General features: G+C 36.7%; 1 protein-coding gene across 7 annotated transcripts in view; it reads right to left on the bottom strand.

Moving 5' to 3' along the window:
* The window catches only part of DENND4C (DENN domain containing 4C), a 141,830-nt gene that overhangs the window by 20,700 nt on the left and 98,258 nt on the right, over nucleotides 1-22,872 (bottom strand). For all 7 annotated transcript variants that reach the window (XM_066368235.1, XM_066368236.1, XM_066368234.1 and 4 more), the window contains 8 exons: nucleotides 19,102-19,224; nucleotides 17,900-18,046; nucleotides 11,895-13,045; nucleotides 8,584-8,761; nucleotides 6,755-6,864; nucleotides 6,282-6,457; nucleotides 1,300-1,482; nucleotides 330-525 (listed from right to left, as the gene is read on the bottom strand). In XM_066368235.1, the coding sequence (XP_066224332.1) occupies nucleotides 330-525; nucleotides 1,300-1,482; nucleotides 6,282-6,457; nucleotides 6,755-6,864; nucleotides 8,584-8,761; nucleotides 11,895-13,045; nucleotides 17,900-18,046; nucleotides 19,102-19,224 (2,264 nt within the window). The remainder of the gene's footprint in view (nucleotides 1-329; nucleotides 526-1,299; nucleotides 1,483-6,281; nucleotides 6,458-6,754; nucleotides 6,865-8,583; nucleotides 8,762-11,894; nucleotides 13,046-17,899; nucleotides 18,047-19,101; nucleotides 19,225-22,872) is intronic.

Genomic DNA, 22,872 nt, shown 5'->3' with positions numbered 1-22,872 from the left:
AGAGATGCATACTGAAATATTTACAAATGAAATATATGATGTTTGAAATTTCTTCAAAATAATCTATAATGAAGGGAATGAGGGTATACATAAAAGAAGAATGACCATAAGTTGAAAACTACTGAATCTAGATGTGGGTCAAAGGGACTCATTTATGTTATTCTTCTATTTATTTTTGTACATATTTGAAATTTTAAATAAGTTCTTTGTTTATGAAAAATTCTTACTACTTTTCATGTCATCTAAATGAATCTTCTATTGACAAATTATGTGCTGTTCTAATAAATACTTACATGAATATACAGTATAATTATAATGTTGTTACTTACCACAACTTCCTGCAGACTGTTTGGAAGACTAACTGTTGAAATGCCAGGAAATGGTCGCTGGGAAAAGTCAATGTTTTGCAATGGACCTCCAACACTGTGACTTCGAGTCAAAGATAGATTCCGCTTTGATAAACTATTAGGCACAGGTGATACTTTCACAGTTTCAACATCTCCACTGGCATTCTGTATTTCATCACTTAAAAAAATGAAAAAGAGATACTGTGTTCTGTAAAACAATCTAAATCTGTAGAGTATTTTCTACAATGAATTTTGAGTCTACTGAATACATATGAGAGGAGTCAGTACTGCCTTCTAAGAATAAAATTTTCTTCAGGTTATTTTTTTAAAAACTGGTTGGAAGAACTGAATAGAGTAAATGACTGGTAAAGGGTGGGAAAAGGTGATATGGTAGATAACAGGTTTTATTTTAAAGAGATTAAGTGCTCATTCAGTTGCTTTACTCAAATATTATTTCATATTTATTAAACAAAACTGCTTAGAAGTAACTATGCTGCATGCCAATAAGTAATGTAGATCACTGACAAATGTTTAATCTCTACCAGGCTATGATGCACCTAGTATAGAGACCAGAACTTACTTATTCTTTTTTTAGTGTTTAGCATAATGCTTAGCATACAATAAGTTCTCAATATATGTTTAATTTAATAAATATTTAAGAGTAAAGAGTGTATGTCTTTGGAAACTGGCAAAGACTACACTAAAAGGGGAAATACTTTTTACTGGTTGAGAAATTAATTTCGTGTAAGACACTGTAAAACATTAGACGTAGTTTAAAAAATCATCATCAGATTCATTTGTTAGATATTTAAACAATATATGGTAGTAAAAAATTAAGATTAAATTTTTAAATGTCAGAACTTATGCCTACATGAGTGAGGTTATCTTTAGAGATGAAATTTTTACAAGGATATCCAATTTATCATGAGGTGTTCTCTATAAGCTATGGTACCTTGACTCAACTGCAGAGCTTGTTTCTTCAGTTATGGTCTGGTTATGTTTTGGGAAATCTGTAAAGTTGATCAAGCCAGGTTCTGCTGAACTGGATACGGGTTTGTGCTCCAAAGGTTCGCTTGCCAGAGGAATGCTGCCACTTTGTAAACTGTCACCAGAGGTACTTGGTTTCAGGAAAAAGCTAAATATGAAGCAGTCCAAAAAACTAGTGTTTAAAAATCTTAAAGTCCTCTAAGTTTCATATTTAGAATCACTTTATGGTAAAGCAGTCATTAATGAATTATATAATTCATAGAAATACTTCCTATTTCAAACACACACACACACACACACACATTCTCTCTCTCCCCCTCTCTCTCTCTCTCTCACTCACTCACACTGCTGCTTTCATTCTTCCTCTCCTGTCTTAAACTATTCAAATGAAAGGTCTAGAGGAGGTCATTATAGTTCAATATAAAATCCCTTGTTTTTGAAAATCATTAAAGAAAGCTGTGAAGGAAGATGAAAAGCAAAATATTTCATCAACTTTCTAAGTTAAGAAAGAGAAGCAACAGCAGCATTTTAACATGTATTAAACTATAAAGGTTTATAAAAACCTCATTTCCCCCTTATAAAATCTCTATTTTGTCCCTAGTCTCCCCCCCACATACACTCATTCAGTGTTTTATTTTTCTCTTATCCTTCATTCCTTTTCTCTCTGGACGGGGACAGTATTAGGGTTGGGCCTTGCAAGGGACATTAAGAGAATTTTCTGAAATAATAGTCATGTTTTATATCTTGATAAGGGTTTGAATTTGCATAAACATATGCATTCACTGTTCAAATGGTACATTTAAGATTTGTACATTTTATTGTATTCCAACTTTACCTCAAAAATATACTGTAAACAAATATTCAGGAATTATATGCATGCTGAAGTCTTTGGTGGAGAAGTACATTAATGTCTATAGCTTATTTTAAATGAATAAAAATGTAAGATGGATTAGTGGATGGCTAGAGGGATAAATGAAAAATGATTAATTGTAAAATATTAAAATACTAATTATAGAATGCAGGGGTGGATATTTGGGTGTCACCACAAAAAAAGTCTTTAAACAACTGTAAGTTTAAAATTTTCTATACTAATTCCCATATTAGGAAGGAAAATCAATAATGCTCCTTTATACTCAATTAGAAAATATAAAATAAGATACCACAATAGCTTAAGAAACATAATTAGTCAACCAAAAAGTACAGAATTTATGCAAAATCTAAAAGTATATAAAAAAGATCTAAAAAATGAAGATAAATACCATGCTCACAGATAAGAGAATATCCATTTCCCCTAAATTAAATCTATAAATCTAATACAATCCCAATAAAAACTCTAACTGAATTTTTAAAAGAAACTTAGTTATTCTGAATTTTATAATTTTTAAAATAAGTAACTATAAAAAAAATTCCATGAAGGGGAACTTATAGCCATAACAGAAGGACAGTAATAAAAAGATAATATGATACTAACAAAAAGAACAGAACAGGCCCTGGCCAGTTGGCTCAGTGGTAGATGTCGGCCTGGCGTGCAGAAGTCCCAGGTTCGATTCCCAGCCAGGGCACACAGAAGTGCCCATTTGCTTCTCCACCCCTCCCCCTCTCCTTCCTCTCTGTCTCTCTCTTCCCCTCCCGCAGCCGAGGCTCCATTGGAGCAAAGATGGCCCGGGCACTGGGGATGGCTCCTCGGCCTCTGCCCCAGGCGCTGGAGTGGCTCTGGTCGCGACAGAGCGACGCCCCGGAGGGGCAGAGCATCGCCCCCTGGTGGGCAGAGCGTCGCCCCCTGGTGGGTATGCTGGGTGGATCCCGGTCGGGTGCATGCGGGAGTCTGTCTGACTGTCTCTCCCCGTTTCCAGCTTCAGAAAAATACAAAAAAAAAAAGAACAGAACACACAGTAAAGTGTATATGGGAATGTGAGGTGTCATGGCATTAAAGACCTAAATATTATAGATAAAATATCAGAAGAACATTCAGGAGAAAATTTTCATGTCCTACAGATGGGAAGCAACTATTTTTTTTATTTTTTTATTAATTTTAATGGGGTGACATTAATAAATCAGGGTACATATGTTCAGAGAAAACATCTCCAGGTTATTTTGACATTTAATTATGTTGCATACCCATCACCCAAAGTCAAATTGTCTTCTGTCACCTTCTATCTGGTTTTCTTTGTGCTCCTCCCCCCTACTCCCTCCCTCTCCTCCACCCCCCCCCCCAACCACTTCACTCTTGTCCATGTCTCTTAGTCTCATTTTTATGTCCCACTTATGTATGGAATCATACAGTTCTTAGTTTTTTCTGGAAGCAACTTTTAATACAAGACTCCAGCCCTAGCACAGCTGGTTAGACCATCGTCCCAATACACCAGGGTTATGGATTCAATGCCCGGTCAGGGCACATGCAAAAAACAACTAATAAATGCATGAATATATGGAAGAACAAATTGAGGTTTCTCTCTCTCTCTCAAATCAATCAACCAATTAAAAAAAAGGACTTCAAAAACACAAATCATAAGGTTTAAAATTAATGGATGAGGACAGCAAAATTAACGATTTCTCTTCAGGAAATTAATATTAAGAATATTCAAGGCAGAGATCAATAAGAAAAATAAGCTTAATATAATAAAATGGACAACGGATATAAACAGGCAATTCATAGAAAATGCTGGAATAACAAGCATAAAAAGAAATACTCAAACTCTCCAAAATTCAGAGAAATTCAAACAAAAATGAGATACCACTATATACTCATTAGAATGCAAACATCAGCCTGACTGGTGGTGGCACACAGTGGATTGAGTATCAACCTGGAATGCTGAAGTTCCAGGTTCTAAACCCCAAGGTCACTGGCCTGAGCATGGGATCATCCAGCTTGAGCGTGGACTCATCCAGTTTGAGCATGGGATCATCAACATGATCCCAAGGTCACTGGCTTGAAGCCCAAGGTCACTGGTTTGAGCAAGGGGTCAGTGGCTCACCTAGATGGAGCCCCTTACGCCTGTCAAGGCACATATGAGAGGTGATCAATGAACAATTCAAGAGACACAACTATGAGAGTTGATGCTTATCTCTAGCTCCCTTCCGGTCTCTTTTTCTCTCTTACTGAAAAAAAAAAATGCAAAAATCAGAAAACTGATAATAAGGAGGTACAGAAATGAAAATTCTTAAACACTACTAGTGGGAATAGTTATCTAAGAAGCAATCTTCCACTGTTTATTAAAATCATGTATGAAAAGATCCAAAGGTCTCACTCCTAAGACTTATTCTGGGAGAAACTACTTCATAAGGCCAGAAGTAGACATGTATTTTACAGTGTATTGTCTCACAGCAGTGATATTTATAACAAAGAACTGGAAGCAACTGAAGTATCGAACACTAGGATAATGGACAAGTAAAATGAGGTATTAACTTCCTGCAAAAGAAATAAACTAGACTTACACAGAGCAACTCAGATTTTAAACTGAGTGATAAAAATAGAGATTTTCAGTATTATTCTAATTATGTAAGTTAAAAATACACAATCCTGCAAAACAACATATAATAACAGGGAATATTTTATTGCTTCATATTCATTTGGAAATACCCCTAATTTCTGTGAGCAGTATATATTCAAGGATATACCACAAACAACACAATGTCTTTGTTGGATCAAGCAATGAAAATGAAAAGGTGCAAGGGGAGGAAGATAATAAAAGAGGGACCTTGCACAAACCATTGATACTACATCAGGAATTGGAGTATGGTTTCACCCAGCTCCACATCTGAAGCTAAAAGGAAAACTAGAGCTAAAAGGAAATACCTATACAATTGGGTATTTTTCAAAAGTAGCTAAAAGTAGACAATATGAAGTTAACTTGCTCCATAAAACAAATAGAACATTATAGATCAGCTAGTATTCTTCTCATTGCTTACTATTTGAGCATTTCTCTATATAGAAAATTACCAGTTACAGCCTGACCAGGCGGTGGCGCAGTGGATAGAGCGTCGGACTGGGATGCAGAGGACCCGGGTTCGAGACCCCGAGGTCGCCAGCTTGAGCGCGGGCTCATCTGGTTTGAGGAAAAGCCCACCAGCTTGAACCCAAGGCCCCTCCAGCAAGGGGTTACTCGGTCTGCTGAAGGCCCGCGGTCAAGGCACATATCAGAAAGCAATCAATGAACAACTAAGGTGTTGCAATGTGCAATGAAAAAGTAATGATTGATGCTTCTCATCTCTCTCCATTCCTGTCTGTCTGTCCCTGTCTATCCCTCTCTCTAACTCACTCTCTGTCTCTGTAAAAAAAAAAAGAAGAGTTCAAGCCAAGGTGGTGGCACAGTGGATAGAGCTGCAGCCTGGGACCCAGGTTCAAAGCCCTAAGGTCGCCAGCTTGAGTGCAGGGTCACCGGCTTGAGTGTGGGATCATAAACATGATTCCATGCTCGCTCACTTGAGCCCAACAGTCACTGACTTGAAACCCAAGGGGTCACTGGCTTGGCTGTAGTCCCCTAGTCAAGGCACACATGAGAAAGCAAACAATGAACTAAGGTGACACAACTATGAGTTAATGCTTCTCATCTCTCTCTCTCTCGCTCTCTCTCTCTCTCTCTCTGTCCCTCCATCTCTCTCTCCCTCACTAAAACAAAAGAAGAGTTCAAGCCCTCACCCCCTTACCTTTATATTTGTTAGTTTGTTTCTAAAAGACATAATTAAGGTCACTGAAGCAGAATGACTAACATTCGAGTTTTCAATTATCTATAACATTAGTTTCAATTATCTATAGCAGTTAAAGTTAAATTAACTGCTACCGATAATTATATGTTAAATAAAATGAAAAAGCAGTCTCCTACATTACCATTATTTTCCACTCAAATACTGAAAGTTATGTAGAAAAAGGAAAAGGACACCTGGAATGTACCAGGAGTCATGCCTTTGGGGTGTCTTACCTCTTATGGGAGCTTTTATAATACTAACCTTGCAGAGCCTCTGAAGTCTTTAAACTCAATGTTAAGAAGAGGCAAGAAGTTGCTTTTACAGAATGGGCAAGTTGTATTCAAATTTGAATCATCTGCTGTCCACCCAGCCATAATTTCTTCATCATAAACTAAAGCTCCACAAGCTGTGCACTGTGAACAACTTGACATCAAAACCTAAGAGTAGAAAAGTGTAGATACTGTAAACCCCCACAATGATCATCTTAAACAAGCATTCTCTGAGATATAGAATTTTATTTATTTTGCTGATCAAATTTGGAATTAATAGTTCAATTAATTTATAGGTAAAAATGATGTTTACTGCCCTGCTTACATAAGGCATTAAGCAAATTCAACACAATGACTTATTTTATTATTCTGTCAACAAGGGTATTGTAGAATTCTATTATATGTCATTCTGAAATAAAACTATGTATATAGCCACTTTATCATGAGTAGAAACAGAACTTTTACCTCCATTGCACAATTCTGATAGATGCTAGACATGCTGGTGTTTTGAGAAGAACCATGATCTGATTTTTCAAAATCCTGCCCTTTCATGCCTCTTGGAAATGGAAGTTCACCTAGAGAGAAGTACCCATCATAGCACAGTATATATCAGAATGTCCCTTACTCTTTGGAAATGCATACTTAAAACATTCAGGGGGAAGTATCATGAAGTCTATTTATTTTCAATGGCTCAGTAAAAAATGTGTATATTTTTATACACACACACTCCAAGTACCAGGCTAAGAAAGAAAGTAATATTAACACCTTTTACAAGGAATTCTTGCCGACCTGTGGTGGCACAGTGGATTAGCGTTGACCTGGAATGCTGAGGTCACCGGTTCTAAACACTGAACTTGCCTGGTTAAGGCACACATGGGAGGCAACTACAATGAGTTGATGCTTTCTGCTTCTCCCCACCCCCCGTCCTCTATCTAAAAAGCAATAAAAATAAATAAAATAAAATAAAGTTAAGGAATTCTTTAAAAGTCTCAAGACTTTTAAATTGAATTCCTGGGACTTCTCAGGTTTCTAGAGTTAATATTAAAAATTTTGGCCCTGGCCGGCTGGCTCAGTGGTAGAGCGTCAGCCTGGCATGCGGAAGTCCCGGGTTCGATTCCCGGCCAGGGCACACAGGAGAAGTGCCCATCTGCTTCTCCACCCCTCCCCCTCTCCTTCCTGTCTCTCTCTTCCCCTCCTGCAGCCAAGGCTCCATTGGAGCAAAAGATGACCCGGGCGCTGGGGATGGCTCCTTGGCCTCTGCCCCAGGCGCTAGAGTGGCTCTGGTCGCAACAGAGCGACGCCCCGGATGGGCAGAGCATCGCCCCCTGGTGGGCGTGCCGGGTGGATCCTGGTCAGGCGCATGCGGGAGTCTGTCTGACTGCCTACCCGTTTCCAGCTTCAGAAAAATACAAAAAAAAAATTTTTTTTTTAAATTTTTATTTCTGACTTCAATAAATTGTAAATGTCTTCAAAGTTTTAATAAATTTATGCATCTTTTAAAATATATATATATATATAGAGAGAGAGAGAAAGGGAGAAAAAGTTAGGTTAAAACTAGATAGAGAATATACAATTGTTCATTATATAAATCTTTCAATTTCACAGGACATTAAAAATTTTTCTAATACAAAGTTGGATAAACTAGAATTATAGTTTTAAAAAAACACAGGGCTAAGACATTTCAGTGATAGAGCCCAGGGACCCTCAGACTCTGGTATGCCTCTGATTCACCCAGAGAACTGATTAAAAACACACATTTATTTCTAAGGCCCTATCCCATGGACTCAAGTCTCAAAAATTTTAGCCTAGGGCTTGGTTATTTGTATATATGTTTAAGCAAATTTCTCAGGGGATTCTGATATACACTAAAGAACAAATGATATAATCCCATGATATACCCAACTAAAAATAAAATCACTAAGTAACTGTAGTACTTGTAGATCATAAAAAATAACGGTGATAGTATGGTGTGACTATATTAAAAATCTGTCAGATCAGCCTGACCTGTGGTGGTGCAGTGGATAAAGCATCGACCTGGAGGAACAGAGGTCGCTGGTTCGAAACCCCCTGCTTGCCTGGTCAAGGCACACGTGAGAAGCTATGATGAGTTGATGCTTCCTGCTTCTCCCACCACCCCTTTTCTCCTTCTATCACCTCTCTTTAAAATCAATAAATAAAATCTTAAAAAACATACTATTAGATCATTTCAACAAATAAGGCTTACTGTATGTGTTGTGGGAGAAGGGAAAGGTAAGGGCATGTAAATTAGAAGAGAGGACAATTCTTCCCCATACCTGTTGCATAGTATGATTTTCCTATATCTCCACTGCTGCCGCTACTGCCAAGGCTTGTGTTGCTCTGAGTAAGTTCACTGGGGACCAAACCTGAGATACTTGTGTTAGGTGACATATTCTCCTCCAAAATATGGTCTTCAAGGCCAGCTGGGAAGCTGTAATCTCTATTAGTTTCCTCCTTAATTGAAAAGAATAAAATCAAACACACAAACAATACCTTCACCAATGAGAATATATTTACTCCATCTTTTTCAGAATTAAACTCCTCTATAATCCTTAAATAAATCATCATCCCTATATGTATTTTTCAAAGTAATGAATTCTTCTAGTATTTGGAATTTCCCTTCCAAACTCTAAACATTCAACCAATGATATATATCAGGGGTCCCCAAACTTTTTACACAGGGGGCCAGTTCACTGTCCCTCAGACCATTGGAGGGCTGGACTATAAAAAAAAAACTATGAACAAATCCCTATGCACACTGCACATATCTTATTTTAAAGTAAAAAAACAAAACGGAAACAAATACAATATTTAAAATAAAGAACAAGTAAATTTAAAGCAACAAACTGACCAGTATTTCAATGGGAACTATGCTTCTCTCACTGACCACCAATGAAAGAGGTGCCCCTTCCGGAAGTGTGGCGGGGGGCCAGATAAATGGCCTCAGGGGGCCGCATGCAGCCCGAAGGCCATAGTTTGGGGACCCCTGATGTATATAATACTTTAAGATTGTGTTGTGCCCCTAGTTGTATGTTTAAGGTATGGGGTGATTCTCAATCTTCACTATCATAAAATGAAGAAACTCTTAGAGCTCATTTTCTCCAGTGGGATCAGGTAAAGCAGCACAAGTAGAGTAGAAGCTTTAGAATCAGACACAGCCAGAGTGGGATCTTGGATCCACATCACTTTTAGGAATGAGGCCCTGCAAAAATTACTTCTTTAACTTTTATTTATATCGCCTGAAAAATATGAATAATATGAGTTCTTTAAAATAAGATTGTTATGAGACTTTCAGCTGGAAATATGATTGTTCAGAATAATAACCATCAACACTAGAGGCAGAAAGCATGAATAAAGTTCCAAACATTGTAGTTCTTGATCACTGTGATTGTTGATGCTTTAGTTTAAATAAATAAAGAATATTTCAATAAACAGCTTTTTAAATTTTTACTTTAAAGAAGATTTGTGTCTTGTTATAAAACCATGTTAAATGATTTTAAAAAATTAAACAGATATGTAAAACAGGAAATAAAAGCACTTAAAATACCAATAAGCCACAAAGTACAATCAAAATCTTGATGCATACCTTTCTACTTACTTAAAAATATGCATAATACATATTTACAAAATAGGAAGTTTTATAACAGAGTCTTCTCATGTAATTTATTTTGTCATTAAATCTTCTACATTATTTAACCCCCTCCATCCTAATCCAATTTACTGATGTACTATTGTATGTTTAGTAAATCCTCTATTGCTTAAATATTCAGCATACTTTAATTTTTGTTATGTATATGTTATATGACGAGTTCCTTTGAGCTATTTTTACACAAATCCCTAATTTTTTTCCCCTAGATTAAATTCTGGTTAAAAATTCTAAACATTTTTATAGACATTTTATTCATTTCTTCCTTTGAAAATACTTATTAGGTATATCCTATTTGTTTTTGCCAGGCACTGAAATCAGTACTATAGCAATGAAGATTAAAATCTGTACCAACTTGGAATTTACAATCATATATTCCAAACTCAAATTATTCTGTATAAAGCTTTTTAAAAATACTGTTAGATAAAATTCCAAATATAAAATGGCATTTAAAAAAATAATGCCAGACTGAGATACTTTTGAACTTAGCTTATTTTGTCTTTCCTTAACTAACCTCATAAGCTCTTTAAATACAAAATACAATTTGTGTTATAATACTTACTGTACTTTTAATTCAATTAAGTCTGCCTATAAAATAAAATTTTCTTTAAAACAGTATACAAGTCTTATTTGTCCAATTTAATTTCCACTCTACTTCCTGTTTAGAACTTTAGCAACCTGAAATTGATTATATTATCTTGAAAATGCATGCTGTTTTAAGCCTCCATATTTTTTTCACTATTCTCTCAGATACATATTCTACCATCTTACCACTTTGACTAACCCCAAACTTTCAATTTACCCATCAAAAGCCACTTAGTTATCATGTGCTCTGCTCTTGTTGGACAGTCCCCACAGGAACCTTTTCTAAGGTGCTGCTCCTTCTTTGCTACTATCATGGTTCAGAGCATAGACTCGAGCCAATCTCTCAGACTTCAAATTCTAATTTTGTAACTCATTTGTTGTGTGACCTGGGAAATTAATTAACTTCTCTGAATCTCAGATACCTCATTTATAAAATGAGGACAAATGGTAGTACCAACCCATGGGACTGCTATAAAAATTAAATAAATATATGTGTGTGCATCTATATCCATGTATTAAAAATATATATATATAGTTTATGACAATACCTAGAACATAGTGCTACAGTAATAACAGTAAACATATATAGATGTCTGCTTTTTCTACTAAAGTACTACTATAATTCTTTAATACAATAGTGAAATTTTTTTTAATTTTTTTTTTAAATTTTATTTATTCATTTTAGAGAAGAGAGGGGGGGGGGGGAGAGACACAGGGGAGGAGCTGGAAGCATCAACTCCCATATGTGCCTTGACCAGGCAAGCCCAGGGTTTTGAACCGGCGACCTCAGCATTTCCAGGTCGACACTTTATCCACTGCGCCACCACAGGTCAGGCCTACAATAGTGAAATTTTAATTAAAGTTTTTCTATAAAAAAATAAGCAAAATTTCCCTACTTCTATTTTCATAAGATCTAATGATTAATTCTCTTTACAATGATTTTTAAAAGAATTATCAGTTTTTGTTATGCAGTATGAAATCTATGGATCAAGTTGTCAAATGACTTCATAGATATTAAAAAGATTACAAAGGTAAAGGTTATTTAAAAAGTGAAGTGCTATGCAAATAACATGGCATCATTATTAAATTAAAACATTAATCATTTGGCTTCCAAAGAAATAAACTTATTGTGTTCATTTAGACTGATCTATGGAATTATAAAGTAGTCCTGATATTTTATTTTTTCATTATTAATTTCCTTACATGTATGTTCAAATCATTTCAAGAAAGAAATAGGATATACATAAAATTTTAAAATATAAAAACCAAATTTACTAGAACTCTCTAATAATTTGTATATAAAAATACTACAAACATTCCAATATCAGACAGACTACACACATACAACAATCTTACCTCATCATCTGAGTAGTTGTAGGCAGACACTACAGCTACCCACATCTTATTGGCTACTGTCGCTGCTTGTTTCATACCAGATTTTAGGACATCTATCTTGGGTCCAGACAGTATATTATCCAGCTTTAACCCTGACAAAGAATTTACCACAGAACCCAATGAGCCATGTGGTGAAGAATGCACCAATGCTGATAAAGAAGGTGAACGTTCTTTACGACCTCGAGAGGGAGTTTGCTGTTTGAAACGCCCGGTAAAAGTTTTAGACCTAGACACTGCAGGGGAGCTCTTTTCACTTTCAGGATTTTCCTGTGCTGGTGGACCATGCTCTAAAGGTAGGCTTGATCTCCTCTCTAAAGGGTGAATAAATGCAGTGGTAGGGCCAGGCTCTCTGTTCCCCTCTCCGTGTAACTCCATACTAGAAGACTTGCTACCCAGGGGACTCTTTAGGTTCATGTAGGTTTCAATTTCATCAGCCAGATTACGTGCAATAACTGGAGAAAACAACTTATCTTCAGAATCAGAAGTTTTTTCTCCTGTATATTCAGTGGCTAAAAGAGACAAAGGATCTAGTCCAGTTTCAACATTTTCCCTCTCAACAGCTTTAGCAACACCATATAAACTACTTCTTTTATTTATTAGTTCTTTGGATCCTGCTTTCAAGTCTGCACTGTTGCTATCACTTTGTAGACTATCATGTGTCTCCTTTGTCATAGTTGTGGTTACAATGTCATCAGTTACAGGTTCTATGAGCTCTTGGCTTTCCTCAAGCATCTCTAACACTGAAGATCTGTACTCAGAATCCCAAGTGCTTTCAGACACACGAGTCCTAGTATCAGCTAGATGACAACTAACACTCTCAAAGCTATGGGTTCTTGCAATATGAAGTGGAGAGGCCTTAGGACATGTCAATGCTGCTGTGAGAATCTTGGCATCTGCTCCCATCATGATAGCCATGTCACTTGAATTCAAATCCAAACTGCTCTTCTTAAGCAACATTCCTGCTCGACTTTCAGAACTAAAACTACAACTCCTCTCCGGAAAATGCTTTTGTCTCTTTTCTCCTCTGTCACTGTTCTTGAGATTAGTAACTTCGCCAAAGACTGCATCTTCAACTTGATCTTGAGCAGAAAATAGCACTTTTGATGTACTACCTAAAAGGGAAAATATAATATTAAAAATCAGTCTGGCCTTGGCTGGTTTGCTCAGTGGATAGAGCGTCAGCCCAATGTGTGAACATCCTGGGTTCAATCCCTGGTCAAGGCACACATGAGAAGCGACCATTTGCTTCTCTTCCCCTCCCTCCACCAGTGGCTCGATTGGTTCGAGGGTTGACCCTCAGTGTTGAGGATAGCTCTGTCGTTCCAAGCATCAGCCTCAGGCACTAAAGATAGCTTGGTTGATGCAAGCATTGGCCCTAGACAGTGGTTGTCAGGTGGATCCTGGATGGGGCACAAAAAGAAATGTGTCTACCTCCCCTCCTCTTACTTAAAAAAATTAAAAGTAAACAAATATAAATGAATATGTTTTCTAAAGTAACTTTTATTAAAAAGTTTATTTTCTGGCCTGTCCTATGGTGGCACAGTGGATAGAGCGCCACCCTGGAATGCTGAGGTCACCACTTTGAAACCCTGGGTTTGCCCAGTTAAGGCACACAGGACAAGCAAGCAATGAACAACTAAAATGAAGCAACTATGAGTGGATACTCCTTGCTCCCACCCCTCTCCTCTCTCTGTAAAATCAATAAATTAAAATCTTTGGAAAAAAACCTAGATAAGTTTATTTTCTAATCTATAAAAAGATTCAGAAAATTTAGAAGGCACAAAGAAGGTACAAAGAAAAAGAAAATAAATAACAAAATTCCATTCAACCCTCTCAGAAATAACATTTTAATATATAATCTGCCTTTCATCTTCTATGCATATAAACACACACTTTAAAAATGACCATGCTGGCCCTGGCCAGTTGGCTCAGTGGTATAGTGTAGGCCTGGTGTATGGATGTCCCAGGTTTGATTCCTGGTCAGGGCACATAGGAGAAACACCCATCTGCTTCTTCACCCCCTCCCCCTCTCGCTTCTGTCCTCTATCTCTCCCTCCTCCCCTCCTGCAGCCATGGCTCAACTGGAGGAAGTTGGTCCTGGGTGCTGAGGATGGCTCCATGGCCTCCACCTCAGGTGCTAAGAGGGGCTCGGCTGATGGGCAATGGAGCAACACTCCTGATAGGCAGAACATTGCCCCCTAGTAGGCTTGCTGGGTGGATTGTGGTTAGGGCACATGTGGGAGTCTGTCTCTGCCTCCTTCAGTTCACAGAATTAAAAAAATAAAAATAAAAGATCATGCAATATATGTACATACCTGTATTATTCACTAAAATATATCACATTTCTCAATATTGATCTCTATCTTAACTTCAGGGTTTTACATTCAATTTAAGAAAAATGTTCTACATCAAGTAACAGATCTAAAAAGAAATAATCTCTTCTAGCTTAGCCTTCATATATCTAATTCAACAAATATTTGCCAGGAATCAACTCTGCACAAAGCAAATTCATAATCATGGAGGAATTAATATTTGCTACAGTAAACAATCAAGAATAGAATGCTTAGAATTAGCCAACTCCAAGAAGGCTAATAAAATCTGAGTAGCTAAAAATTGTTCAGATATAGTCATTCTTTTATCAAATATCTAAATGTCTACTAACATCTACTATGTGAGGTACTAGAAACACAATGGCAAATACATAGACATGATCCTAGCCTTCACAAATCAGTCTTATTTAATCCAATAGCACAAAACTATGCCAGTGGCTGTAGAAACAGCTCTGCCCCCCAACTTTGGGGGAAACAAATAAATAGTCTTACTCTTTGCTACCACGCAATTTTATCCATTCCAAAACCAAAAGCTATTTTCCTATATGAATTATTACACAAACTTAAGTCCATCTATCCCAGTGATGGGCAATCTTTTGAGCTTGGTGTGTCAAAATTTGCCAAAAAACCAAGCATAACTCGGGTGGTGTGTCACTTCAAGAAAAAAACCATAATTTTGTGATATTTATAGTTTAAATAACAAAAATGTATAATTGTAATATATAACTGTATTTAATAAACCAAAAACTGATTATTTAACTTACCTGCTTAGTGACTTCTTTGTTCATCAGTCAGTGGGTTTCTTTTGTTGGTCTTGATATTATTTAACTTGTGTGGGGTGCCGTGAACTAAGATAAGTGAGGGGGAGGGGGAATTCTTTAACTAACCTGCCTATTAGTGACTTTTTTTGTTGCTGAATTTCATTGGCTAAATCTTCAGTTGAAGGTTGGTATTTTGTACACTTCAAGCCCAAGCAAGTGCTACTAACTTCATCTGTCAATCTGTTTCTTTTGTTGGTTTTGTTATTATTTAACACTGAGAATAAGGTCTCACAAAAGTATGTAGAGGAAAAAATTGTGAGTAAAGCCATTGCTATATTTTTCAGGGTGCTAAAAGTGTCTGGTAATCGGTTCCAGGCACTCCAAATTTCCTGTTCGTAGTGACACTCCTCTTGATTCTCCAAGCGGCACCTTTCCAGATTCTCAAGCTTTGACCTCAAGTCGACAAACACCTGAGCCCAGATGCTGTCTTGAAATTCTGCAACTTGCATTTTATATAAATTAAGATGGATGCCACTATTTCTAATGGCGGGAAACGGCACCCATAGCACAGGCCCTTGCCTCTCTCAGCCTCCCCCCTCACTTATCTCAGTAATGATGGTCAATTAGAAATCCATGACACCCCAGAACAGTAGATTGGATGATGGTTGCTGTGGTTATGTGGTTGCTGGTAATGGCGATCACAGGGCCCCCAGATATGTGTGCCCCACAACATTCCGCTGCTCCCTGCTCCACCAGCAGGAAGTGAGATCAAAGATCCCCTAACGACCTAACCGGAAGTCCCAGAACTAGACACTCTGTGCCAGAGTTCTGTTGTTTTGGCCTACAGACCTCCGGCACAGAGTGTCTACACTATAGCAAATGTTTTATCCTTGGCTACTACACCTAGCCATATGTCATCGAAAATGGCTACGCATGTCAATGCTGTACGCATGTCATAGGTTCACCATCACAGATCTATCCATTCATATTTAGGATTCTCATTTGTTTTGTAAAAAGCATAATGACCTGGGAGATTTGAAAGGAAAGTCTTTAATAAGGTTTTTTTAATCTTCCAAATTAATTTCAGGCTTCTTTTTAATCTCCCAAATTTGTACCAACTAAAAATCATAATCATACCAATTAAACAGAATTAATAATAAGCATTTAGAGATATTTTTTAAGTTTTTAGGGGAATCATATTAGCCTATTTTACAAATCTGCATCAGCTTAGCAAACTTTTACCAACATTTGAGAAACAGATGGTTGCAATTAACTGGTTCTCATAGTATTTCCAGGAACTTGGTGACATATTTTGTTCAATTTTTAAAATGAATTTGACTATTTGATGTATTGGCAAAAGCCCCATTACCATCTCCTTCTTTCTTAATAACAAAAATCTTCCTAGATCAAGATGTAACATGGAAATAAAATGAGTAAGAAGGGAAGGAAACACACCAGTTTCCAGACCATGTCCATTTCAGTATTCTGAGAAGATTCTAACCCTTTGATGAAGAAAACTCTGCCCCCCCCCTTTTAACCTGCTATCAACAGGTTGGAAAAATGAGATATAGAACATATATATCAATAATTTGTTCAAAAACCTTTAGCTCCACCTCTTGTGTACTATTCCTCTCCAACAACAACTAAACTTGGTATCACAGAAAATACAAAAAAAAACAACAACAACCAACTTTAGAAATAAGAATTTCTACATTAATTTTAAAAGCTGGACAAATTAGTTTCTATAAAGTACAATAGATATACTTACAGACAAAACAGTCAATTTTAGAGAAGTGAATTGTAGCTACTAACGAAGGGCACAGGATACATACAGGACAAGTTCATTATCTTTAAAATCATATACTTAGGGTATGCCTTAAGAGTACTTGGGAGACTATAACATAGCTGAAAGTAGCAAACTCAAATTCAAGGGAGTTACACATAACAGTTATTCATTACAAATATTTAATCACACATAAGAAGTGGCTCAGGGCACTTATAAAAATTGGGCCAAAATTAAAAAGCCACTGATATTTTTTGTAGAAAGTGACATCAATCCTTTTTTTCCATTTCCCTTCAGTGACAGAAATTATCCAATCATACAAAAAAAGCCCTGTGGAATTTGATCGCATCCCTGCATCTCTGCTCTTGAGAAGCATATAAGAGGCCCTATGGTCATCTCTCATTACCTACCATGAGAAAGTGGGACCAAACTGAGAACAAGCGCTACAAGAAAAGGTATTCCAAATAACAACTAAACACTCTTTACGTACCTTTCCTTTTAAAAATTACGTATCTTTAAACAACTATTTTAACTTCTTTAGCTCATTTACAGGATTCAAACTTACTTCTGGCTCTTTAGCATGTTCATTACAATTAAGTCAACAATTCAGTATCATTAAAGACACATGTATATCTGCAGAAGTATATTTAAAATTTTTTTTTTCTTTTTCTTTTTCTGAAGCTGGAAACGGGGAGAGACAGTCAGACAGACTCCCGCATGCGCCCGACCGGGATCCACCCGGCACGCCCACCAGGGGCGAAGCTCTGCCCACCAGGGGGCGATGCTCTGCCCCTCCGGGGCGTTGCTCTGCCTCCACGAGAGCCACTCACTCTAGCGCCTGGGGCAGAGGCCAAGGAGCCATCCCCAGCGCCCGGGCCATCTTTGCTCCAATGGAGCCTTGGCTGCAGGAGGGGAAGAGAGAGACAGAGAGGAAGGAGGGGGTGGGGGTGGAGAAGCAAATGGGTGCTTCTCCTATGTGCCCTGGCCGGGAATCGAACCCAGGTCCCTCGCACGCCAGGCCGACACTCTACTGCTGAGCCAACCGGCCAGGGCCCATTTAAAATATTTAATAACCAATATGTAAAGACTCACCAGTGCTACTTTTCCTGCCACTGAAGTCAAATATACCAGATGGAACTTTCACAATACTGCTGCCCCATGCAGGAGGCTCAGTGGGACTCGGTGGCTCTCCACTAGCTTGTGAATGTTTTGCAACCACATTAGAGATATCACACACTTCTGGAGAAAAAAAAGAATGTTATTATTCCTTTTTTTTTTTTTTTTTTGCCGATATTGAACAGAAACTATGTACTGATTTTAATACATTCTGTATAGCATTTCCCCCCAAGTGGGGATGAATACATGACTATTTTATTACTGATTTGTGACTGATTTACTTTATGCCATCAATGTTGCCAGTATTGAGTAAAACAAAAGCTTTATTTTAGCATTCAATACCTCTAACTGGAGCATTATTTTTTTTAATGTTTATTTTTCATTGATTTTAGAGACAGGAAGGAAAGAGCACGAGAGAGATAGGAACATCAATCTGTTCCTGAGTGTGCCCTGACTGGGGATCAAACAGGCAAACTCTGTGCTTCAGGTTGATGCTCTAACCAAACCAGTTATCCAGCCAGGGCTAACTTGATCATTCTTGAATGAATAAATTAAAGCTTTGGCCTTCAGTTATAGTCATCATTTGTGAAGTAGGAAATGGACTTGTTTTGGCATAACTGCAGCATAAAATAAGTAACATCATTGAATAAAGTATACTTTTGTGTAAAAACATAGGAAGAACATCTTAACACCATAAGGTCAAAATATTACTCCATATTTCCCTAAAATGTTTATTAGAAATCATTTCTACCTCGATGAGTCCCATTAAAAAAAAACAAAAAAAAACCCCAGGAAACCACAAAAACTATATTTAATTTACCCATGAAAACTATCCTGATATTTGAGGGACTTACAGTGAAAGAATATTTACAATAAAGGGGACATTAGAATATAAGTTTGATGACTCAAAGTTTAGTCTCAGTTCTGTCAAAAAGTAGTTACATAACTTCAGCCACTAAATACTTCAATGGGTCACAGTATCCTACAAAATGGAGGGCTGACCTAGTCTCTAAAGATCTCTTAAATTCAAAAATTAAGAGACTACTGAAATCTACCATATATAATGGTACACAGTACCTTATAAGCTCAGATTTTACATTTCTAAAAATTATCAAATAAAGTATTTTAGTTAACACAGGTATTTTTCCAAGTAAAGCTAGAAAATATCAGTACTTAACCTTCTGTTTGTACTTTAGTTTTAGTTATCAATTCTCTTGCTACTTGTTCTTCAGGCACATGAATTTCTGCATCATCCTTTATAAGTTCATCCTTAGACCCATAGCCTTGGTCAGACTGACCACCTGTGAAAAACAATGCAGGCTTACACAGAAATCATTTCATACACTTGCAGTCCAGCCATAACATTTCAAAAGAAAATTCCACTGATCTACATAATTAAACTCAGAGAAAAGGAAGACAAAAAAGCTTACAAAGCACACAGACCATTTTAAACAATAAAAGGCAAAGAACAGCAGAAACAGGAACATCAAGGACTAAACACTATTACATATTTGAAAGCACTGAACCTTAGTTTCCTATTCTGTAAATCAATAGATTTTGTCAAGATGTCTTGAAAGGCTTCTTTTGGAGTGTGTCTATAGAATACTACCTTTGTGTAAGAAGAGGAAATAAACATATATCTGCTTACTTTCACAAGAAGACACAAACTGGTTCTCTATATGGTGTGGGGCAAAATAGGCTGGGAGAGATAGAGAAAAAGGAAACTTTTCTAAATATGACTTATTATTTTCTTTTTATTTTTGGAAATGTATTAACTTCTACATATTCATAAAATTAAATCAATACAATAGAGGGTGGGAAAGGAGAATAACTAAAATTGAATGCAAATAGAAACAAATGAAACCTACTATATTTCATATGAGTAACAACCACTCTGAAAGGATGTGGAGGACTAATCCAAGTAACTTGGATTACATTATTCTGAGTATGTACCCTAAGCCTGGGGGTCACAGTCAAATATTGAACTCGTTACAAAGTTTGTTTTTAACAGGGGAATGGGTGTAGTAATTCTGAAATTATTCTATGTGTCCTGTAGAACTGAGCAAATGAGTAAAGTAGATGCTGTTTTTAAAAGCCAAGATTACTGTGGAAGAGCCTGACTGGTGGTGGCTCAGTAGACAGAGCAGTGCACAGGTTCGAAATCCCAAGGTCACCAGCTTGAGTGCGGGCTCATTGGGCTTGAGCAGAGGATCACTGGCATGACCCCATGGTCGCTGGCATGAGCTCAAGGTTGCTGGCTTGAGCAAGCAGTTGCTGGCTTGAGCAAGAAGTCACGGGCTCAGCTGGAACCCCTGGTCAAAGTATGTACAAGAAGCAACCAATGAACTAAAAGTGATGACACTATGAGTTGATGCTTCTCATCTCTCTCACTCTCAGTCTCTCTCTCTCTCGCTAAAAAAAAAAAAAGAATATTATGGAAGACATATTTTTAAAGTAAATGGAATGAAAGAAGACAAAGAAAAACCTGTGGGATTGATTGGAATGAGAAGAATTTCTACAGTATATATACTATTTTCTAGTTCAGCTGAACAAATCTAGAACCAGTAACACCTTGGTAGCAGTAACCATACCTAGGGCCCAAATTTTGGTTCCTAAAATCTATTGCCCATTAAGAAGAACCTAGGATCCTTGAAGAAATGGCTGATTCCAGAGCTCAGGCAGGAAGGTATAAGAATAAGTTAGGAACATTTTATTGTTCAAGAAAGGAAAAATACAGAATGGAGGCATGCCTAAAGGATATGCGACAAACTACCGTCTTACACATGTGGTGGGAGGACAGAGTTGGCAAAACCACCACTTTGTGTGTGAACTCAACATATGTTTTATTAAATTGATTTCTATAATAACACATAAAATTCACATCTTTGTGTTCTTCCATCTCTGATGGTTCACCTTATTTTTTATATATAATTATATTTATTAGAATTTATATACATATTTTCTTTTATTTAAAAAACTGCTAATTAGCCATGTAACTTTTATCCTCTTTCCTTATTATACCCACAAGATTTTTTCTAATTTTTAAAAACTTTTTATTTTTAATTTATTGTGTTGACATGATTTCAAGTGTCCCACTCAATATAACACCCTCTACACACTGCATCGTGCTCCCCATGACCCATGCAAAGTGTCTTTTTATCCTCATTTCCGTCCTTTTGGCCCCCCCACCTCTATCTTTCCTTTCCCTCTGGCTATTGCTATGCTGTTGTATCTATCTATGTGTTACATATAAGGTCTACCGGAAAGTTCTGTCCGTTTCTATAACAAGTTTCAACACGTAAGCACATGTTTATTTGGCGCGTGTGTGCCTCTCTATTATCACTTAATGTATACATACTGACGTAGCACATTAACTAAAACAAAGTTGATTCACGTTAGTCTTATGTGTGAAGCGATAGTATACCCATGGCTACTGATAAAGTTCATTTACGCCACTGTAATTTTTACGAATTTCAACAAGGAAGAAATGCTACAGAAGCATGTCTGTCGCATCCACCATATTCCCCGGACTTAGCACTCTCCGACTATCACTTGTTTTTGTCCTTACAAAATTTTTTGAAGGGCAAAAAATTCAAAAATGAAGAAGATATCAAACAAGCACTGGTTCAATTTTTCGCATCAAAAGATAAAACATTTTTCAAAAATGGGATATACAAATTGCCCTCACGCTGGCAAGAAATCATTAATAATGGCAATTATATTATTTAATAAAGTTTATTGACAGTAAGAAAAATTTGTTTTGTTTTATTCCAAAAATGGAAATAACTTTCTGGTAGACCTTATATATATGATTTTGGCTAATCCCTTTACCTTCTTTGATCCCGTCTCCACTTCCCCCTTCCCTATGACAGCTGCCCATAAAACCACCACTTTATAAATATGATTGTCAAGATAGATTCAAGCAAGAATCATAAATGGGCGCTAAATTAAAAAAAAAGTTTACTATGAATGAGGATATTATTGCATAGGCTCATAGTATCTTCTCACAAATAGCTTATTATCTGCAAGGAGGTGAATAGTAACTGAGAGAAACCAAATATTGAGACCAGTAATGAAAATTAACATCACCAATGAGGGGCAGACAGTCATTATGTGACTCTGGGATGTAATAATCTAAATAGGATACAATATCACTTTTGTAGTAGAGCCACGGATGCATAAACTAATCTAATTACATGGAAATGTCAGGCAAGCTCAAGTTGAAGAGCATTCCACAAAATAACTGGACTGAATTCTTCAAAAGGTTCAAGGTCATGAAAGATAAAAGAAAGGGTGAGGAACTATGTCAGGTTAAAAAAGACTAAAGAGAGTGAGTTAAAGTACCACAAAGGACATCACAATAATTGAAAAAATTGGAATATAGACTATAGATTAAAGTAGTTTATGAATGTTTTCCTGAATTTGGTAACAATACTGTGGTTATAAAAGAGAAAATACTACTGAAGTATTAGGAGGTAACAGGGCAAGATGTATACAATATGTTCTCACATGATTTGTAAAATAATAATAATGTATATATGGGTATAGAAAAAAATAATAAAGCAAGTGTGGCAAACTAAAAGTGAGTGAATCTAAATAAAAATTATTTAAGAGTTCTATGTATTATTCTTGCAAAATTTCAGTAAGTTTGAAGTTATTTCAAAGTACAAAAGTCTATTTTGGCTTTAAACTTATTTAAAAACAAAACTAAGACCAGTTACTAGACAATCCTTTTATAAAGGACATGAATGAAAAACATGTAAAATAAAAAATACAGTGTCTTATACTTTCTACTACCACTTGTTACACTGCTACTCCAATGTTGGGTTTGCCATCTATATAACAAAAGAATTAAACTCTAAATGCTGCCATTTAGAATGACTAACTTCAGTCATACTTTTATTGGCTCCCTCAGAAAGGCTGGTAGAGTACTGTAGTGCCATGAAAGG

The sequence above is a fragment of the Saccopteryx leptura genome, chromosome 2 (assembly GCF_036850995.1).
Source record: "Saccopteryx leptura isolate mSacLep1 chromosome 2, mSacLep1_pri_phased_curated, whole genome shotgun sequence".
In the NCBI taxonomy this organism is placed as follows: domain Eukaryota; kingdom Metazoa; phylum Chordata; class Mammalia; order Chiroptera; family Emballonuridae; genus Saccopteryx; species Saccopteryx leptura.
The sequence above is the reverse complement of the archived record's forward strand: the minus strand, read 5'-3'. Positions and strand labels throughout refer to the sequence as shown.